Source organism: Carex rostrata, chromosome 14, assembly GCF_964058835.1.
Source record: "Carex rostrata chromosome 14, lpCarRost1.2, whole genome shotgun sequence".
NCBI classification, from domain to species: Eukaryota; Viridiplantae; Streptophyta; class Magnoliopsida; order Poales; family Cyperaceae; genus Carex; species Carex rostrata.
The window spans coordinates 8,758,159-8,775,735 of record NC_135931.1 but is presented as its reverse complement, the minus strand read 5'-3'; the positions used below and the strand labels follow the sequence as shown (position 1 = coordinate 8,775,735).

Sequence of the window (17,577 nt, the reverse complement as noted above, 5' to 3'; positions counted from 1 at the left end):
GGTGTTTAGACCACTCTAGTAGTGTCTCCAGATGGCAAGATAATAGGGCATTTACAACCCCAATACAACACTCCAATTGAAGGTGTTTAGAGCACTCTAGCACTGTATGGCTCTATATTTCAAGAGAAGAAGGTAGTTGCAACCCTTATAAAACACTCCAATTGAAGGTGTTCAGAGTACTCGAGTAGTGTCTCCAAATGGTAAAATAATCGGGCATTTACAATACTAATACAACACACCAATCGATGGTATTAGGAGCACTCTAGTAGTGTCTCTATATGGAAAGATAATTTAGCATTTACAACCCCAATACAACACTCCAATTGAAGGTGTTTGGAGCACTCTAGTAGCGTCTCTATATGACAAGATAATAGGGCATTTACAACCCTTATACAACACTCAAATTGAAGGTGTTTGGGGAAATATAGTGTCTCTAGATGGCAAGATAATCGGGCGTTTACAACCCCAATGCAACACTCCAATTGAAGGTGTTTGGTGCACTCTAGTAGTGTGTCTATATGTCAAGATAATAGGGCATTTATAAACCTAATACAACACTCTAATTGAAGGTATTTTTAGCACTCTAGTAGTGTCTCCAGATGGCAAGATAATAGGGCATTTACAACCCTAATACAACACTACAATTGAAGGTGTTTAGAGCACTCTAGCAATGTATGTCTCTATATTTCAAGAGAAGAAGGTTGTTGCAACCCTAATACAACACTCCAATTGAAACTCTTTGCAGCACTCTAGTAGTGTCTCCAGATAGCAACAAAAGAGGGTAGTTGCAACCCTTATAAAACACTGCAATTGAAGGTGTTCAGAGTACTCGAGTAGTGCATCCAAATGGTAAAATAATCGGGCATTTACAACACTAATACAACACACCAATCGATGGTATTAGGAGCACTCTAGTAGTGTCTCTATATGGAAAGATAATTTAGCATTTACAACCCCAATACAACACTCCAATTGATGGTGTTTGGAGCACTCTAGTAGCATCTCTATATGACAAGATAATAGGGCATTTACAACCCTAATACAACACTCAAATTGAAGGTGTTTGGGGAAATATAGTGTCTCCAGATGGCAAGATAATCGGGCATTTACATCCCTAATACAACACTCCAATTGAAGATATTTGGAGCACTCTAGTAGTGTCTCTATATAGCAAGGTAATAGGGCATTTACAACCCTAATACAACACTCAAATTGAAGGTGTTTGGGGAAATCTAGTGTCTCCAGATGTAAGATAATCGGGCGTTTACATCCCTAATACAACACTCCAATTGAAGGTGTTTGGAGCACTCTAGTAGTGTCTTTATATGGCAAGGTAATTTAGCATTTACAATCCCAATACAACACTCCAATTGAAGGTGTTTGGTGCACTCTAGTAGTGTCTCTATATGGCAATATAATAAGGCATTTATAAACCTAATACAACACTCCAATTGAAGGTATTTGTAGCACTCTAGTAGTGTCTCCAGATGGCAAGATAATAGGGCATTTACAACCCTAATACAACACTCCAATTGAAGGTGTTTAGAGCACTCTAGCAATGTATGGCTCTATATTTCAAGAGAAGAAGGTAGTTGCAACCCTTATAAAACACTCCAATTGAAGGTGTTCAGAGTACTCGAGTAGTGTCTCCAAATGGTAAAATAATCGGGCATTTACAACACTAATACAACACACCAATCGATGGTATTAGGAGCACTCTAGTAGTGTCTCTATATGGCAAGATAATTTAGCATTTACAACCCCAATACAACACTCCAATTGAAGGTGTTTGGAGCACTCTAGTAGCGTCTCTATATGACAAGACAATAGGGCATTTACAACCCTAATACACCACTCAAATTGAAGGTGTTTGGGGAAATCTAGTGTCTCCAGATGGCAAGATAATCGGGCGTTTACATCCCAAATACAACACTCCAATTGAAGGTATTTGGAGCACTCTAGTAGTGTCTCTATATGGCAAAGTAATTTATCATTTACAACCCCAATACAACACTCCAATTGAAGGTGCTTGGAGCACTCTAGTAGTGTCTCCAGATGGCAAGATAATAGGGCATTTACAACACTCCATTTGAAGGTGTTCAGAGTACTCGAGTAGTGTCTCCAAATGGTAAAATAATCGGGCATTTACAACACTAATACAACACACCAATCGATGGTATTAGGAGCACTCTAGTAGTGTCTCTATATGGCAAGATAATTTAGCATTTACAACCCCAATACAACACTCCAATTGATGGTGTTTGGAGCACTCTAGTAGCGTCTCTATATGACAAGATAATAGGGCATTTACAACCCTAATACAACACTCAAATTGAAGGTGTTTGGTGCACTCTAGTAGTGTCTCTATATGGCAAGATAATAGGGCATTTATAAACCTAATACAACACTCCAATTGAAGGTATTTGTAGCACTCTAGTAGTGTCTCCAGATGGCAAGATAATAGGGCATTTACAACCCTAATACAACACTCCAATTGAAGGTGTTTAGAGCACTCTAGCAATGTATGGCTCTATATTTCAAGAGAAGAAGGTAGTTGCAACCCTTATAAAACACTCCAATTGAAGGTGTTCAGAGTACTCGAGTAGTGTCTCCAAATGGTAAAATAATCGGGCATTTACAACACTAATACAACACACCAATCGATGGTATTAGGAGCACTCTAGTAGTGTCTCTATATGGAAAGATAATTTAGCATTTACAACCCAAATACAACACTCCAATTGAAGGTGTTTGGAGCACTCTAGTAGCGTCTCTATATGACAAGATAATAGGGCATTTACAACCCTAATACAACACTCAAATTGAAGGTGTTTGGGGAAATCTACTGTCTCCAGATGGCAAGATAATCGGGCGTTTACATCCCAAATACAACACTCCAATTGAAGGTATTTGGAGCACTCTAGTAGTGTCTCTATATGACAAGGTAATTTAGCATTTACAACCCCAATACGACACTCCAATTGAAGGTGTTTGGTGCACTCTAGTAGTGTCTCTATATGGCAAGATAATAGGGCATTTATAAACCTAATACAACACTCCAATTGAAGGTATTTGGAGCACTCTAGTAGTGTCTCCAGATGGCAAGATAATAGGGCTTTTACAACCCTAATACAACACTCCATTTGAAGGTGTTCAGAGTACTCGAGTAATGTCTCTATATAACAAGGAAAGATGGTAGTTGCAACCCTAAAAAAACACTCCAATTGATGGTGCTTGGAGCACTTTAGTGGTGTCTCTATATGGCAACATAATAGGGAATTTACAACCCTAAAACAACACTCCAATTGAAGTTGTTTGGAGAACTTTAGTAGTGTCTCCAGATGGCAAGATAATAGGGCATTTGCAACCCTAATACAATAATCCAGTTCAAGGTGTTCGGAGCACTCTAGTAGTGTCTCTATATGACAAGATAATAGGGCATTTACAACCCTAATACAACACTCCAATTGAAGGTGTTTGGAGAACTCTAGTAGTGTCTTTATATGGCAAGATAATAGGGTATTTATCACCCTAATACAACACTCCAATTGAAGGTGTTTGGAGAACTCTAGTTGTGTCTCTTGATTGCAAGATAATAAGGCATTTACAACCATAATTTAACACTCCAATTGAAAGTGTTTGCAGCACTCTAGTAGTGTCTCTATATGACAAGATAATAGGGCAATTACAACCATAATACAATAGTCCAATAGAAAGTGTATGTAGTACTCTAGTAGTGTCTCTAGAGGGAAAGATAATAGAGCATTTACAACCTTAATACCATGCTCCAATTGAATGTGTTTGGAGCACTCTAGTAGTGTCTCTATATGGTAAGATAATAGGGCATTTATAACCCTAATACAGCACTCCAATTGATGGTGTTTGGAGCACTATTGTAGTGTCTCTATATGACAAGATAATAGGGCATTAACAGCCCTAATACAACACCCCAATAGAATGTCTTTGCAGCACTCTAATAGTGTCTCTATATGACAAGATAATAGTGCATTTTGCAACCATAATACAACAGTTCAATAGAACCTGTATGGCGTATTCTAGTAGTGTCTCCAGAGGGAAAGATAACAGGGCATTTATAACCCAAATACAACACTCCAATTGATGGTGTTTGGAACACTCTAGTAGTGTCTCTATATGACAAGATGATAGGGCATTTAGAACCGTAACAAAACACTCCAATTGAAGGTGTTTGGAGCACTCTGGTTGTGTCTCCAGATAGCAAGATAACAGGGCATTTACAACCCAGAACATTTCAATTGAAGATGTTTGGGGGAACTCTAGTAGGGTCTTTTGATAGCAAGATAAAAGGGCATTTACAACCATATTACAACATTTCAATTGAAGGTGTATTGAGCACCCTAGTAGCGTCTGCAAATGGCAAGATAATTGGGCATTTCCAGCCCTAATACAACACTCCAATTTAATATGTTTGCAGCACTCTAGTAGTGTCTCTATATGACAAGATGTTTGGGAAACTCTTTGCAGCACTATAGTAGTGTCTCCAGATGGCAACATAAGAGGGTAGTTGCAACCCTAATAAAACACTCCAATAGAAGGTGTTCAGAGTACTCCAGTAGTGTCTCCAAATGTTAAAATACTAATAAGGCATTTACATCCCTAATTGAAGGTGTTCGGAGTACTCCAATAGGGCATTTACATCTCTAATACAACACTCAAATTGAAGGAATTTGGAGCACTCTAATAGTGTCTCTATATGGCAAGATAATATGACATTTACAATACTAATACAACACTCTAATTGAAGGTGTTTGGGAAACTCCAGTAGTTACTTTATATGGTAAGATAATAGGACATTTACAACTCTAATACCACTCTCCAATTGAATTTGTTTGGAGCACTCTAGTCGTCTCTATATGGTAAGATAATAGGACATTTACAAATCTTATACAATGCTCAAATTGAAGGTGTTTGGAGCCCTCTAGTAATGTCTCTTATGGAAAGGTAGGAGGGTAGTTGCAACCCTAATACAACGCTACAATTGAAGGTGTTTGTAAACACTCTAGTTGTGTCTCTATATGGCAAGATAATTGGGCATTTACATCCCTAATACAACACTCTAATTGAATGTGTTTGCAACACTCTTGTAATGTCTATAGATGGGAAGATAATAGGGTATTTACAACCCTAATACAACACTCCAATTGAAGGTATTTGGAGCAGTGCCTCCAGATGGCAAGATAATTGGGCATCTACAACCCTAATACAACACTCAAGTTGACGGTGTTTCGAGCACTCTAGTAGTGTATCTATATGGCAAGAAAATATGGCATTTACAACCCTAATACAACACTCCAATTGAAGGTATTTGGATCACTCTAGTAGTGTCTCCAGATGGCAAAATAATATGGCATTTACATCCCTAATACAATACTCCAATTGAAGGTGTTTTGAGCACTCTAGTAGTCTCTATATGGAAAGATAATAGGGCATTTACAACCCTAATACAACACTCCAATTGAAGGTGTTTGGGAAACTGTAACAGTGTCTCTATATGGTAAGAGAATATAGGGTATTTCCAACGCCAATACAACACTCCAATTGAAGGTGTTTGTAGCACTCTAGTAGTGTTTCTATATGGCAAGATAATAGAGCATTTACAACCCAAATACAACACTGCAATTGAAGGTGATTGGGGGCACTCTTGTAGTGTTTCTATACGACAAGATAATTGGGTATTTACAGCCCTAATACAATACTCCAATTGAAGGTGTTTGGAGCACTCTAGTAATGTATATGGCAAAAGAAGAGGGTAGTTGCAACCCTAATAAAACACACCAATTGAAGGAGTTTGGAGCACTCTTGGAGTGATTGTATATGACAAGATAATAGAACATTTACCTTGCCAGTGAAGATTGTGTATTATCTTGTCAAAAACTAATAGTTAATGGAATTCTGATCTCAGATTTAAGATCTTAGCACAGTGAAGATTGCGTACTATTCTTTTGAAGACCAAAGAAACTAAAATTTCTCATCCCAAATGTACAAAGAATAGTATTGTAGAACTTTCATGAAACCTACCTACTATTGGGAAATTACCATAGTCTTAGAAATCCAAGAGAAGTTGGAAGCACTCTCTCAAAATAAGTAGGCTCAATAGTGTCAATTCCTTCTACTTCAGCAATTATATAACTTTTATGACCTTTATTGAACTAAATAAATGAAAGCATGAGCACCTACAACAAAAATCCTCATAAGCTCACAACTTACTTCCATTGCAATGGCATTAGCTCTTATTATTAAAAAATTGTGAAGTAAAACAGATAAAAAAATTATAACTTCCATATTAAAATATACTATATAAATATCAGGATACAATAGGGTAAATAATGCAGGTTTTAGTTATTATTTGGTGCTTGCTTATTATTTGGTACTTGATCTCAATTTTCAAAGTGAAAATTGTTGATCCAAACTCCTAAACATGATTTCCATATGGAAATGTACTTACTGACTAAATTTTATATTTTGCAACATACTTTTAGCTACTTTTTTAGATATTAGGAAATAACTACTTTCGTCTAGAATCTTAAGATCCGGTGATTTTCCATCTATCTAAAAAGATTCTACAAAATATAAAATTGGTATCCACGTTCATTTTCAAATGATGATCATTTTGAACAGTTAGGATATACTGTTTGAACTTAAAAAATGAAGATATGAATCCATAGCATAGACCTAGGTGCGAGAAGTCCCCTAGCCTCACTTTAAAGAAAAAGTAACCTTATCAGGTGGCTTTTCAAAATGATTGAACTAAGAGATATTCTTAAATCTCAATCAGACAGTGACACCTCTAATCCAGTTTAAATAAGCATGAATTTTTAAATGCTCAAGGACTAATTAGCATTGCTAGCTCAGTTATTAATTTAGTTAGGTCATCTAATTCTTCTCACATATAGGAAGCAAACTGGAACTAAATCTAAATAACTACAAAATTGAGCACCACTTAGATTTAAACTCGAAGATTATACCGTACCTCCAGATCTATGGCTTTGTTCTTTTTGACTTCTTTTTTTTAAGAATATCATCTATGTTTTATGCTTTGTGGGTATTTTGACTCTCACAGAAAAACATCAACCAAAAAATTGACGTCCATGATTTTTTTATTGGATTTGAATTGAAAGACAAATACATTACATACCATAGTATTATAAGCAGTCTCTTTCTTGTTTGTTGAGACCTTCAATCTTGTCCGTATGGCAGCGACAATGGCAACAGAGAGTTGAGTCTTGAGCGGAGAGGTCAGATGGTTTGAGAAATAATCTCTTCTATCTACAAAACATAGTTAATAAATGTACGAGCACAGAAAAAGACAAGTTCTCATAGGGAGATTTAATGAGAAGGGATTGGTTTTTCGAGTACCTGAAGACCGGGAGGGGAAGTGCTCTACTACTTCATAGAAGATGAAAACGCAAGAGGAAAAGAGTTTCTTGAAGCTGAGAGGGAGGAGGAGTATTAAGCTTTAAGAATAAGAGATTTTTAGAATAAAATTTTATTCATTATTGCTTGATTACAACGATTGATACAGTGGCTTATTTATAGCCAAGTATATGAGAAACCCTAAGTGTAAATTACAGATTTACTATTGTAATTAGTAAAACACATTAACCACATGTTGATAAGGATGAGCTGCAGACAAAGGGAATAATTCTCTATTTGAGTCGAATAATTCCCTGCTCAAGTCGTTGGAATGGTGGTAGCTTCATGTCCATTGGAGACAGAATTGGAGGAGTCCATTTGATGCTTTACAGCCCCAACCTGCCCAATCGGCGTCACAATAAGCATGCAAGGTAAGGTTAGAAGCCGGTTGGAGGTGAAGGCTGAAGGTGATAGTGCCATTTAAGTATCGTAATATGCGCTTGACGGCTGTCCAATGAGAAGTAGAAGGTGAATGCATAAATTGTGAGACCTTGTTGACGGCGAAGGCTATGTCAGGTCGGGTTATGGTGGCGTATTGGAGAGCGCCAACCATTGAGCGGTATAAATGAGGGTCATCCATGGGATCGCCATCAAGCTTTGAAAGAGAGAGATTGGAGGCCATAGGAGAAGTGCATGGCTTTGCATCTGTCATTTTAGCACGAACAAGGAGATCATGTATATATTTCAATTGGCAAAGGTGAAGGCCGGTTTGAGAAGAAGTGACTTCAATGCCAAGGAAAAATCGAAGAGGCACAAGGTCTTTTATGGCAAATCGGGTTTGTAGATGGTTGATGAGAGCAAAAATCGAGGCGGGGTGGCTACCGGTGACAATAATGTCATCGACATAGACAAGGAAAATGATGGTTTGGCCGTTAAAGTGGAGAACAAAAAGGGAGGGGTCGTATTGAGTGGCAATGAACCCGTAATCAAGTAAGGCTGAGCTCAAGGTATGGAACCAAGCCCGAGGGGATTGTTTTAATCCATAGAGGGCTTTTGAGAGAAGACAAACGTGGTTGGGAAGTGAGGGATCAACAAAACCGGGGGGTTGTTGCATATACACCGTCTCATGTAAATCGCCATGGAGAAAAGCATTTTGAACATCCAATTGTCGAAGGAGCCAACCATGTGAGATAGCTAGAGAGAGTACGATCCGGATTGAAGTCGGACAGATAACAGGGCTAAAGGTTTCAAAGTAATCAATGCCTTCTTGTTGTGTGAAACCTTTTGCAACGAGACGGGCTTTATGTCGATCAAGAGAACCGTTAGGTTTTCGCTTTGTTTTATAAACCCATTTGCATCCAATAACATGTTGATCGACCAGTGGGGGTACAAGTGTCCATGTTTTGTTTCGGGCAAGTGCATCAATTTCATGAGCCATTGCATCGCGCCAATGAGAACAATGTTGAGCTTGAGAAAATGTAGTGGGATCAGGAGGTAAATTAGCAGCGGTTTGAAAAGCAACATGGTTTGGAAAAAAAATTGGTTTACGGGTATGGTATCTGTTGCGTGTAATCATGGAGTGAGTGGAAACTGTTTCAGTATTTGTGGAGGGATCGGTTGCAGGTCTAACAGGGACTAAGTGTTAGAAATATATTTTGAAAACACAAAATTTATTTAAATAATTATTTATGTTAATATTAATGTTTTAATTTTATGAATTATGGAGCTAATTGTGAAATAATTTCTTAATCCAATTACTACACAAAAGCTTACTATCTACTGCCACTGAAAATCAAATCATATATATATATGGTAGATAGAAAGTTTTTCGGGTCTTTGATGCAATTTATAAATCTTGTCATTTACTTAATTTGCTCCAGCTTACGCAAGCAAGGAAATCAAATTTCCGTTTGAGTTTCTGTATGTGCATGATTGCCATTTATTCAATGGACCGTTTCATTTCCATTTATATTTCTTATTCAATTTCTTTTAATAACGAATGAAACGGTAATATATTGAATATAATTTTTAATAGTCATGAATGCATAAATTGATTGATATCTATAGTTTTGCCTATAAATAACACATACCATTTGGAGAACAATCATCCAATAATCGATATACTCTCTTCTTCCTGTTAGCTCCATATTTCATAAATTCAATTTCTATTCTCCCACAAATAAATATTTTCTTTATAGAAAACATATTATTCTGCTATCATTGTTGAAAGAAGCTACATCAACCTCTACAACGGTTGCACCCGAAGGTAGAGGAATACCGGCGTAACTTGGGGCAAGCTTAACCGATTATTCATGCGCTTAGGATGGGAAGTTGCCTTAGGTCCGCATTTTGCAGCTCCGGGTAATAAAGTTTTAATTATATTCTTGATTATATTTTTAATATAATTTTTATTTATTTTATTGATCAAATTTCATATCTAAAATTAGTTGGTTAGTTCATATTTTTCCAACACTAAGGGTGTTTGGGGGGCCGAAATAATTAAAGGGGAGTTTGGGGCTGTTGCGGGTCCAGTAGGAGGAATGGAAATTGGAGAAGTAGAGGGCCCAGGTGAAGAGTTCGGGTTTGGGCTGGGAGTAATAGGTGAGGCCGAAACAATAGGGGTTGGGGAAATTGGGCTAGTTTGTTCTGGGCCTAGTGCTGGGGTTGAAGCAAGCACAGGGAGAGGTTGCCAAGATGGAAAAACATCAGTGGAGGCCTGTGAAGGTGCTCGGGTGGCTAAATCCTGAAAAGGAAATGTCCTTTCATCGAAAATAACATGTCTGGAAAGAAATATACGGTTAGTATCAAGATTTAAACATTTGTAGCCTTTTTGTGAGAGACCATATCCGAGAAAAACACAAGGGAGGCTTTGATTTTCCATTTTGTGAGTGTTGTAAGGTTTGGTGAAGGGAAAACATAAGCAACCGAGAACACGTAGCATGGTGTAATCGGGTTGTTTGTGAAAGAGAAGTGTGTAGGGAGAGGGTGTTTGGGTTGCCTTTGGTAAACGATTAGTGAGATAAACAATGCTCGCAAAGATCTCATCCCAAAAGTGAAAAGGTAAAGAGGCTCGGTTCATAGTGGCAAGAGATAACTCAATTATATGTCGGTGTTTTCATTCCGCAACCCCATTTTGTTGGGGAGTATGAGGGCATGATGTTTGATGTACGAGTTGGGGAAAAAGCTTAGAGAGAGGCTTGAATTCGGTGCCATTGTCGGTTCGTAAAATTTTAATGGTGGAATTGAGAAGATTCTCAACTTGAGTTTTAAAGCGGGTAAAAATAGAAACCAACTCGTCCTTGGTATGAAGGAAGTAGATCCATGTGAACCGTGTAAAATCATCAATAAAAACCACATAGTAACGAAAACCGTTTGTGGAAGTGATAGGAGCCGGGCCCCATAAGTCAGAGTACACAATTTCAAGAGGTGAATTAGAAATAGAAGTGCTATAAGAAAAAGGTAATTTATGGCATTTAGCAACACTACAGTCATGACAAAGTGATAAACTAGTGGAAGAACAAGGTAATTTATTTAAATGAAGCACATAAGAAGTAGTAGAAGGAGATGGGTGTCCAAGGCGAGCGTGCCAAGTGTCGGCGGTAACCCGTTCACCAAGTAATGCTTGAGGGAAAGTAGAAGGTGGTAGAGGAATGGAGTAGAGGCCATGAATGAGCTTAGCTCGGAGGAGAGGTTGCTTGGTGCGGGAGTCCTTGAGAAGACAATAAGAGGAAGAGAACTCAATGGTTAGTGAATTGTCAATTAAGAGTTTAGAGAGACTTAAAAGATTTTTGGAGAAATGGGGAACATGTAAGATGTCATTGAGATGAATTGTGCAAGAATTGAAAGAAAGAGAGAAGGAACCAATGTGTTGTATAGGCATACCGGTACCATTACCGATGTGGAGAGAATCCATCCCCTCATACGGAATATAGGAAGACAAGTTGTTGAGGTCACTCGTGACGTGGTGGGTGGCGCCCGAGTCGAGGTACCAATCGGTAGAAGAGAAGGTGGAGGCCGGTTGAGCAGTGAATGCTTGAGGTGGAGTAGGTGGTTGAGCTTAGTACCTTTCATCATAACGGTACCAGCAAATTAGAGTCGTATGACCTTTTTTGAAGCAAACCTGACAGGTCTCGGAAGCATAAGGATTTGGAGGTCGGTTTGAATTAAAGGGAGCTCTCTGTTGAGGGGAACGGGCTGTGTTAGGATATCCTGTGGGGGTTGGTACGAGTGGTGGAGATGGGGAAGGAGGTCTAGGCCCGTGATGAGGAGTGGAGTTGGGCCGAGGGTTATTGCTGACATTGGGCCGAGTGTTGTTGTTATAATTGGGCCGAGGATTATGAGAGGCCCGTTGATTATAATGGGAACGAGTCTGATTGGGGCGCTGGTTTGAAACAGCAAAGGCAGAGGGGACAATGGCTGAGCTGTGCTGGGACTGAAGTCGAGACTCGTGAGAAAGGAGAAGAGAGTGTAATTCGGGTAGAGAGAGATGGTCTTTGGTAGTGGCCGCCGCAACCACAGAGTTGAATTCTTTGCCTAGTCCTCCAAGGATGTAGAGTATGAGGTCATCATCTGAGACTGGATGTCCAATAAAGGACAGCTCATCGGCAAGAGATCTGATGCGCTGAAGGTAATCAAAACAAGAGGAACCACCTTTGACGGTGGTTTGGAGGTTTCGACGGAGTTCAGCGAGTCGAGCACGAGAAGTCGCTGAAAAGGTGTGTTGGAGATTAGACCAGAGAGCAGAAGAGGATTTGCAAGACACGACTTGGCTAAGAAGTGTCTCAGAAAGTGATGCCCTGAGCCATCCGAGAAGAAGCTGGTCCTGTTGGTAAGCAGGATTTGAGCGAAGTTGGCCATCGACAGTGATATTACGCTCAGGAGCTGGTGGAGAGAGATAGCGGTGTAAACCGTAACCATAGAGAATAGGCTCGATTTGGGATTGCCAGGCTAGGTAATTGGTTCGGTTTAATTTTGTAGAGATGGGCAGATTGAGAAGAATGAGAGAATCAGTAGATGGGGTTGTGTTTGGAGGAGGGGGAGGAGGAGGAGGGTTTTCAAGAGGACGGGTAGATGTTGAATCCATGTCGGCTGACAAGGGGCTCTGATACCATATTAAGCTTTAAGAAGAAGAGATTATTAGAATAGAATTTTATTCATTATTGCTTGATTACAACGATTGATACAGTGGCTTATTTATAGCCAAGTATATGAGAAACCCTAAGTGTAAATTACAGATTTACTATTGTAATTAGTAAAACACATTAACCACATGTTGATAAGGATGAGCTGCAGACAAAGGGAATAATTCTCTGTTTGAGTCGAATAATTCCCTGCTCAAGTCGTTGGAATGGTGGTAGCTTCATGTCCATTGGAGACAGAACTGGAGGAGTCCATTTGATGCTTTACAAGGAGAAGGGGAGGGAGGTTTTAGATATTCCTAAGGCTGGGAAGGAAATGAGCAGAGAAGAAGAAGAGGAGACAAAGGATACGGAGAGGAAAGGGGGAAGATAGACACTGGAAAGAAGAAGAGGTGAATGTTTACAGAGAGAATAGTTTAGACGGCGGACAGGACGAGCAAGAGAGGAAGGACAGGTGGCGAGCGAGAGCGATGCCAGCGTTGTTTTCAATTTGAGGCGAATTGGAGAGGCGGAAGGTGTCAAATTGGAGATGACATCAATTGACGTCAGATCAATTTTTCTGGAGCCTTTCATCTCTGATCGGACGGCAAAGAGAAGGGGTGTCATTGTTGTTTCTACAGTAAAACCCATTGCCGATTGAGGTATTTATAACTACAAATAAATTATAATTAAGAATAATATTGAAAATATTGGTTATGTAACGTGTCATGTGACGTGACATAACGTAATTAAGTCAATTCGCGTAATATGATGTGACATGACGTGATTAAGATGGTGGAGAACAATCACGTCATATAATTGACACACATAACGTGATTGATAACGGCGTAACTAATTTTTTTCTCTCAGCCCTTGCACTTCATGTGATAGTTTTTTTGAAACTTTGAATGATAATATGAATAATTGAATATACAATTCATGCAAGGAAAATAAATTAAAATGGATTCATGGCTTTGATTTCTTCAATTGATGCAAAATAACCGGAATACCAAAAAATCCAATTATCAAATGTTTAACAATTTCTCTATTGATATTTATTGTTTTTTTTTTTATAAAAACAGATAGCAAAATTAGATGAGTAGTACCTAGGTGTTCTTAAGCTTGTCAAGCTTTTTGTGAGCTTAACTATTTTGAATCTAAATTATTGAAACCAATCTATTTTTACTAATAATGTGTTTATATATCAAATTTATAAATTTTTGAATTAATTTTGATACATATTTAAGTGGCAATAAAATGATGTAAATTGAACGTGCTAAAATTAATTTATAAACCTTCTTTTTTAAAATTGAATAACTGTGAAAATTAAAAAAAAATATTATATTATGAATTTTACAAGGCTATATATGAAATTTGTCAAATATGTATATTTTTTTGAAACCTTGACAGTGATTGTCAAGTATAATTTTTATTAATTTAAACGTAAAATACATTCATCGTTTTATATCCAAAACATCATCCAAACTACATCAATATCTAAAAATCATCCACATCTAAACATCAACATCTAACAACACAAACAACTAAAACAACAAAAGAAACAAACCATATCCTTTAGTGGTAGACACTGATAACCTTCAGTATTGGCTGGCTAGCGACCAAAAGAAATGAGACATTTTGTTTTTCTTCTTTTTTCTATTGGGTTGCGGGCGGAGAAGGCAGGATGCCACGATGGTGGGAGTGCAAAGAGAGATGAGAGCCAACAACTAGGGCTATTGTCGTCAACTGTCCTTAGTTCTCCCAACAATGGTGAAGGAAAATAAGGTGCCGATAAACAAAAGAGATGACGACTAAGGCTATTATAGTCAACTTTCTCTTCTCCTGACGGATAGGTGTAGGGGTAGGGGACAGAAACGAGTAGCGCTTATTGGCAGCTAGGATTTTTTGAAGAGAAAGCGGGGTGGACGAGAGTGGAAGAGGACGGATGAGGGACAGGGAATGGAGAAGGCGGAGAAGAAGAGAAGGAAGATGAGAGGGTTATCAGTGCAGATTCCCCGCTCCCCCTTAGGGAGAACAGGAGGCGAGGACAGGACTAAGGAGGCTTGCTGGAAGAGAGATGGGAGGAAGAAGATGGATGGACTGAGAAAGCTTGCGGCGCGAGATGGAAGGAAGGAGATGGCAAAAGCAGCTAGGGTTCTTCTTTCTTCTGACCTCAACATTCTTCTCACACTATGCGGCTTGATATTTTTCGGATTGCAATGATAACCCAATTAAGTTGAAGGCCAATTGGAGCAACTCAAATTTGTCAAATATAAAATGGATAAAATGTCACCATGGACATACTAAAATATAAAAGCCTGATACCAAGCATTCATAAATATATATAGGATACAGAGTCGCCATATAATATTGACAGCCCTAGAAATGGAAAAGGAAAACCTTACAATCATAGCGCCAGTAGTACGGCTTGAACAAATAAACTTCATTACCATAATACACTACAAATCGATCAACTAACCCATACAAATTTAATTCAAAATAGCATTTCTTTAATTCATCACCCGACAATTTTTGCGTACTTCGCCGTCAGTTCCAGTAGACGATGCAAGTCTTCCCATTCTGATAACTGAAGTTGCAAAGTCTTCAAAGAACAGCACCGGATCTGTAGCGTAAGCTTGGACCATGTTAAGAACCTCGCTGGGCCCGCTAGCTAGAACCTGGTCAGAAGGGAGGAGGCCGTCACCTGACAGTAGATTGATGTAGTACTGGTTATCAAATGTGGCTGGTGTTGAGAGGTCGAGGTGCGCCAAAGTCCCATTTGAACCTGAGCAAAGCTGCTGAAGTGATTGTATAAATTCGGCATCACCATTGGAACTGAGCCGGGAACTGAAGGAAGAGCACCTTGCCTTGCCTATGGTATGCGCACCTTTGGATGGAAAACAATTTTTTTAATTAGCCCTATTGTTGCTCGGATGGATACCTTTGGTACAAAGTACAAACGAATTCATATCCATATATTTCTTTAAATTTGTCGCGGTCATCACTTGCAAATTTATCTTAAAAATGGTTAATCTAGCTTATAATGAAAAAAATATGAAATAAATAAAACAAAAGTGAAATGAACTGACCTGAGAGAGCCACCATGTCTTGAGTGGAGAGTCCGAGGTTTTGAAACTTTTGAATAAGTGTCGGTACATTAGATGTCGGTGCAGGGAGGTTTTTATTTGCTGTTGTGAGGCTTGCACTCCTACTATCTTTCCTCCCTAGCTCTACCTGCCATGTGGGCCCACCAGACTGGTAATAGCATCACCAATTACATATCAGAGACCACTCACCAAAATACAATATTAATTTTGTACAAACATACTGTATAAATATTTAAATTTTGTTTGAGAAATTAATATAAAGATAAATTATTCAAAAATTAGTTTGATACCAAAACAACCGAATCTCGTGCTGCAATGGCGAGAACATCAGCACAAGAAACGGTCTGTGGACAGGCTTGCTCTATCTCGAACTTGATTGAATCAATCACCTCAAACCCCCTCAATGAGTTGAGGTTTGGGCCTGCGGTTTTCTCCCCCACAAAGTTTGCATTATCATCGAGAAGCACTGAACCATCACATCCCTAAAAATAAAATGCAAAACAAAAACTTCAAAGACAATTTCATGACTTTATTGTAAAGAGAAATAACAAACTTTTACTACTTTAGTTGGTAAAAGTTTGCTAGTAACAGTAATCACAGAAGCCATTCTAGAAAGAAAGGTAGCTTTCGATTTATGTAATTGTGATCACCTTTGATTATTGTGCAAATTTGGGTCGACAGAGACATACTAAATATTGCAATGTAGCCAATGTTACTCGATCAGTCGATTTTGTAGATATATAATTAGTTAGGACCAACCAGACAACTCTGTCTCGACAAGCATCCCTCGTGTAATATACTTTATAAAAATGAACCAAAATGCAAAAAGAAATGAAAAAAAAAACAGAGAGAAAAGTTATGATTTTAGATGAATGAGTTAATGATTATAGCCACACTTACATTCACAAAGCAGTCATGGAAATGGAGACGAAGAAGTGAAGCAGCCATGCGGGGGTCGGAAACAACCGCTTGCTCAACTACAGAACGGACTATATCTTCAACTTGAGGACATGTTATAAAGTACAGGTCAAAACTGAGGGATATACCAGTGCTAACACCGGTACCGTCCCCATAGCAGGTCTTATTCTCTGCTAGTCCAGTTCTTACAGCTAAGGTGACAGTACTTGCTGCCAGAATGAGAACAAAAACTATAATTGCAACTATCTGCATTGTTAATTTTTTTTTTTTCTTTTTTTCCAAGAGGAAGGAGAACTTTTGCAAGTTGAAATACCACACAGTAGAAATTAATCTGTTGTTGCGGTCAAGTATGTTATGGGAATTACGTATATATAGACAGTCTAGGGAGTCTGGGGAGTGGTTGAGCTGGTACTTGACAGCCTTCGACCCGGTCAGAAGCTCATAACAGATATTATCGGAAGAAAAAAAATGGAAATGAAAAAGATAAAAAATTCACAAGTCACAACATATGTGTTTAGGGAATCTGATTTCTCTGTGACGGATGCATATGGTAATACATGTTGCACGCGACTGAAACCAGGGAGTAGGGACTAGGGACCCTCCGGTTTCTTACTTTCATGTCGATGTGCCTTCTGCAAAAACTGCGTAACATATTGTTTTATTTATATATAATTTTCTAAGCTAATTGTGTCAAAATGAGGTGTCGTGGTGTAGTTGGTTATCACGTCAGTCTAACACACTGAAGGTCTCCGGTTCGAACCCGGGCGACGCCATTTCCATTTTCCCTACGGGGATTGTTCCTAAATGTATTTCGTCAACCCAAATATTTTTAATACTTCAAACATTGCACGTATTTTTTATAGCTGTATTTGAAAATTCAAATGTTAATTTTATTTATTTTCATGAAAAAATACATCAACATAAAATTTACTTATTTTTAGAGCTCCTTTTATACAAGCTAAAGAGGTTTAAGAGTAAATACTTTAAAATTAATCCACAATATTTAACTAAATTTGTTAAATTTTTTTAATTCACTTATCTAG

At 38.3% G+C, this 17,577-nt stretch overlaps 1 protein-coding gene and 1 non-coding gene across 2 annotated transcripts; one reads left to right on the top strand and one right to left on the bottom strand.

The window, feature by feature from the left end:
* Positions 1–14,987: 14,987 nt before the first annotated feature.
* Positions 14,988–16,804, bottom strand: LOC144565643 (peroxidase superfamily protein). The gene is made up of 4 exons (XM_078315458.1): positions 16,517–16,804; positions 15,907–16,098; positions 15,599–15,764; positions 14,988–15,396 (listed from the first exon to the last, which is right to left on the bottom strand). Exons 1-4 carry the CDS (start codon positions 16,784–16,786, stop codon positions 15,020–15,022), a joined length of 1,005 nt encoding a protein of 334 aa, XP_078171584.1. The 5' UTR covers positions 16,787–16,804; the 3' UTR covers positions 14,988–15,019.
* A 429-nt stretch (positions 16,805–17,233) lies between these two features.
* Positions 17,234–17,307, top strand: TRNAV-AAC (transfer RNA valine (anticodon AAC)). The gene has a single exon. It is a non-coding gene; the product is annotated as a tRNA-Val (tRNA).
* The last annotated feature ends 270 nt before the right edge of the window (positions 17,308–17,577 follow it).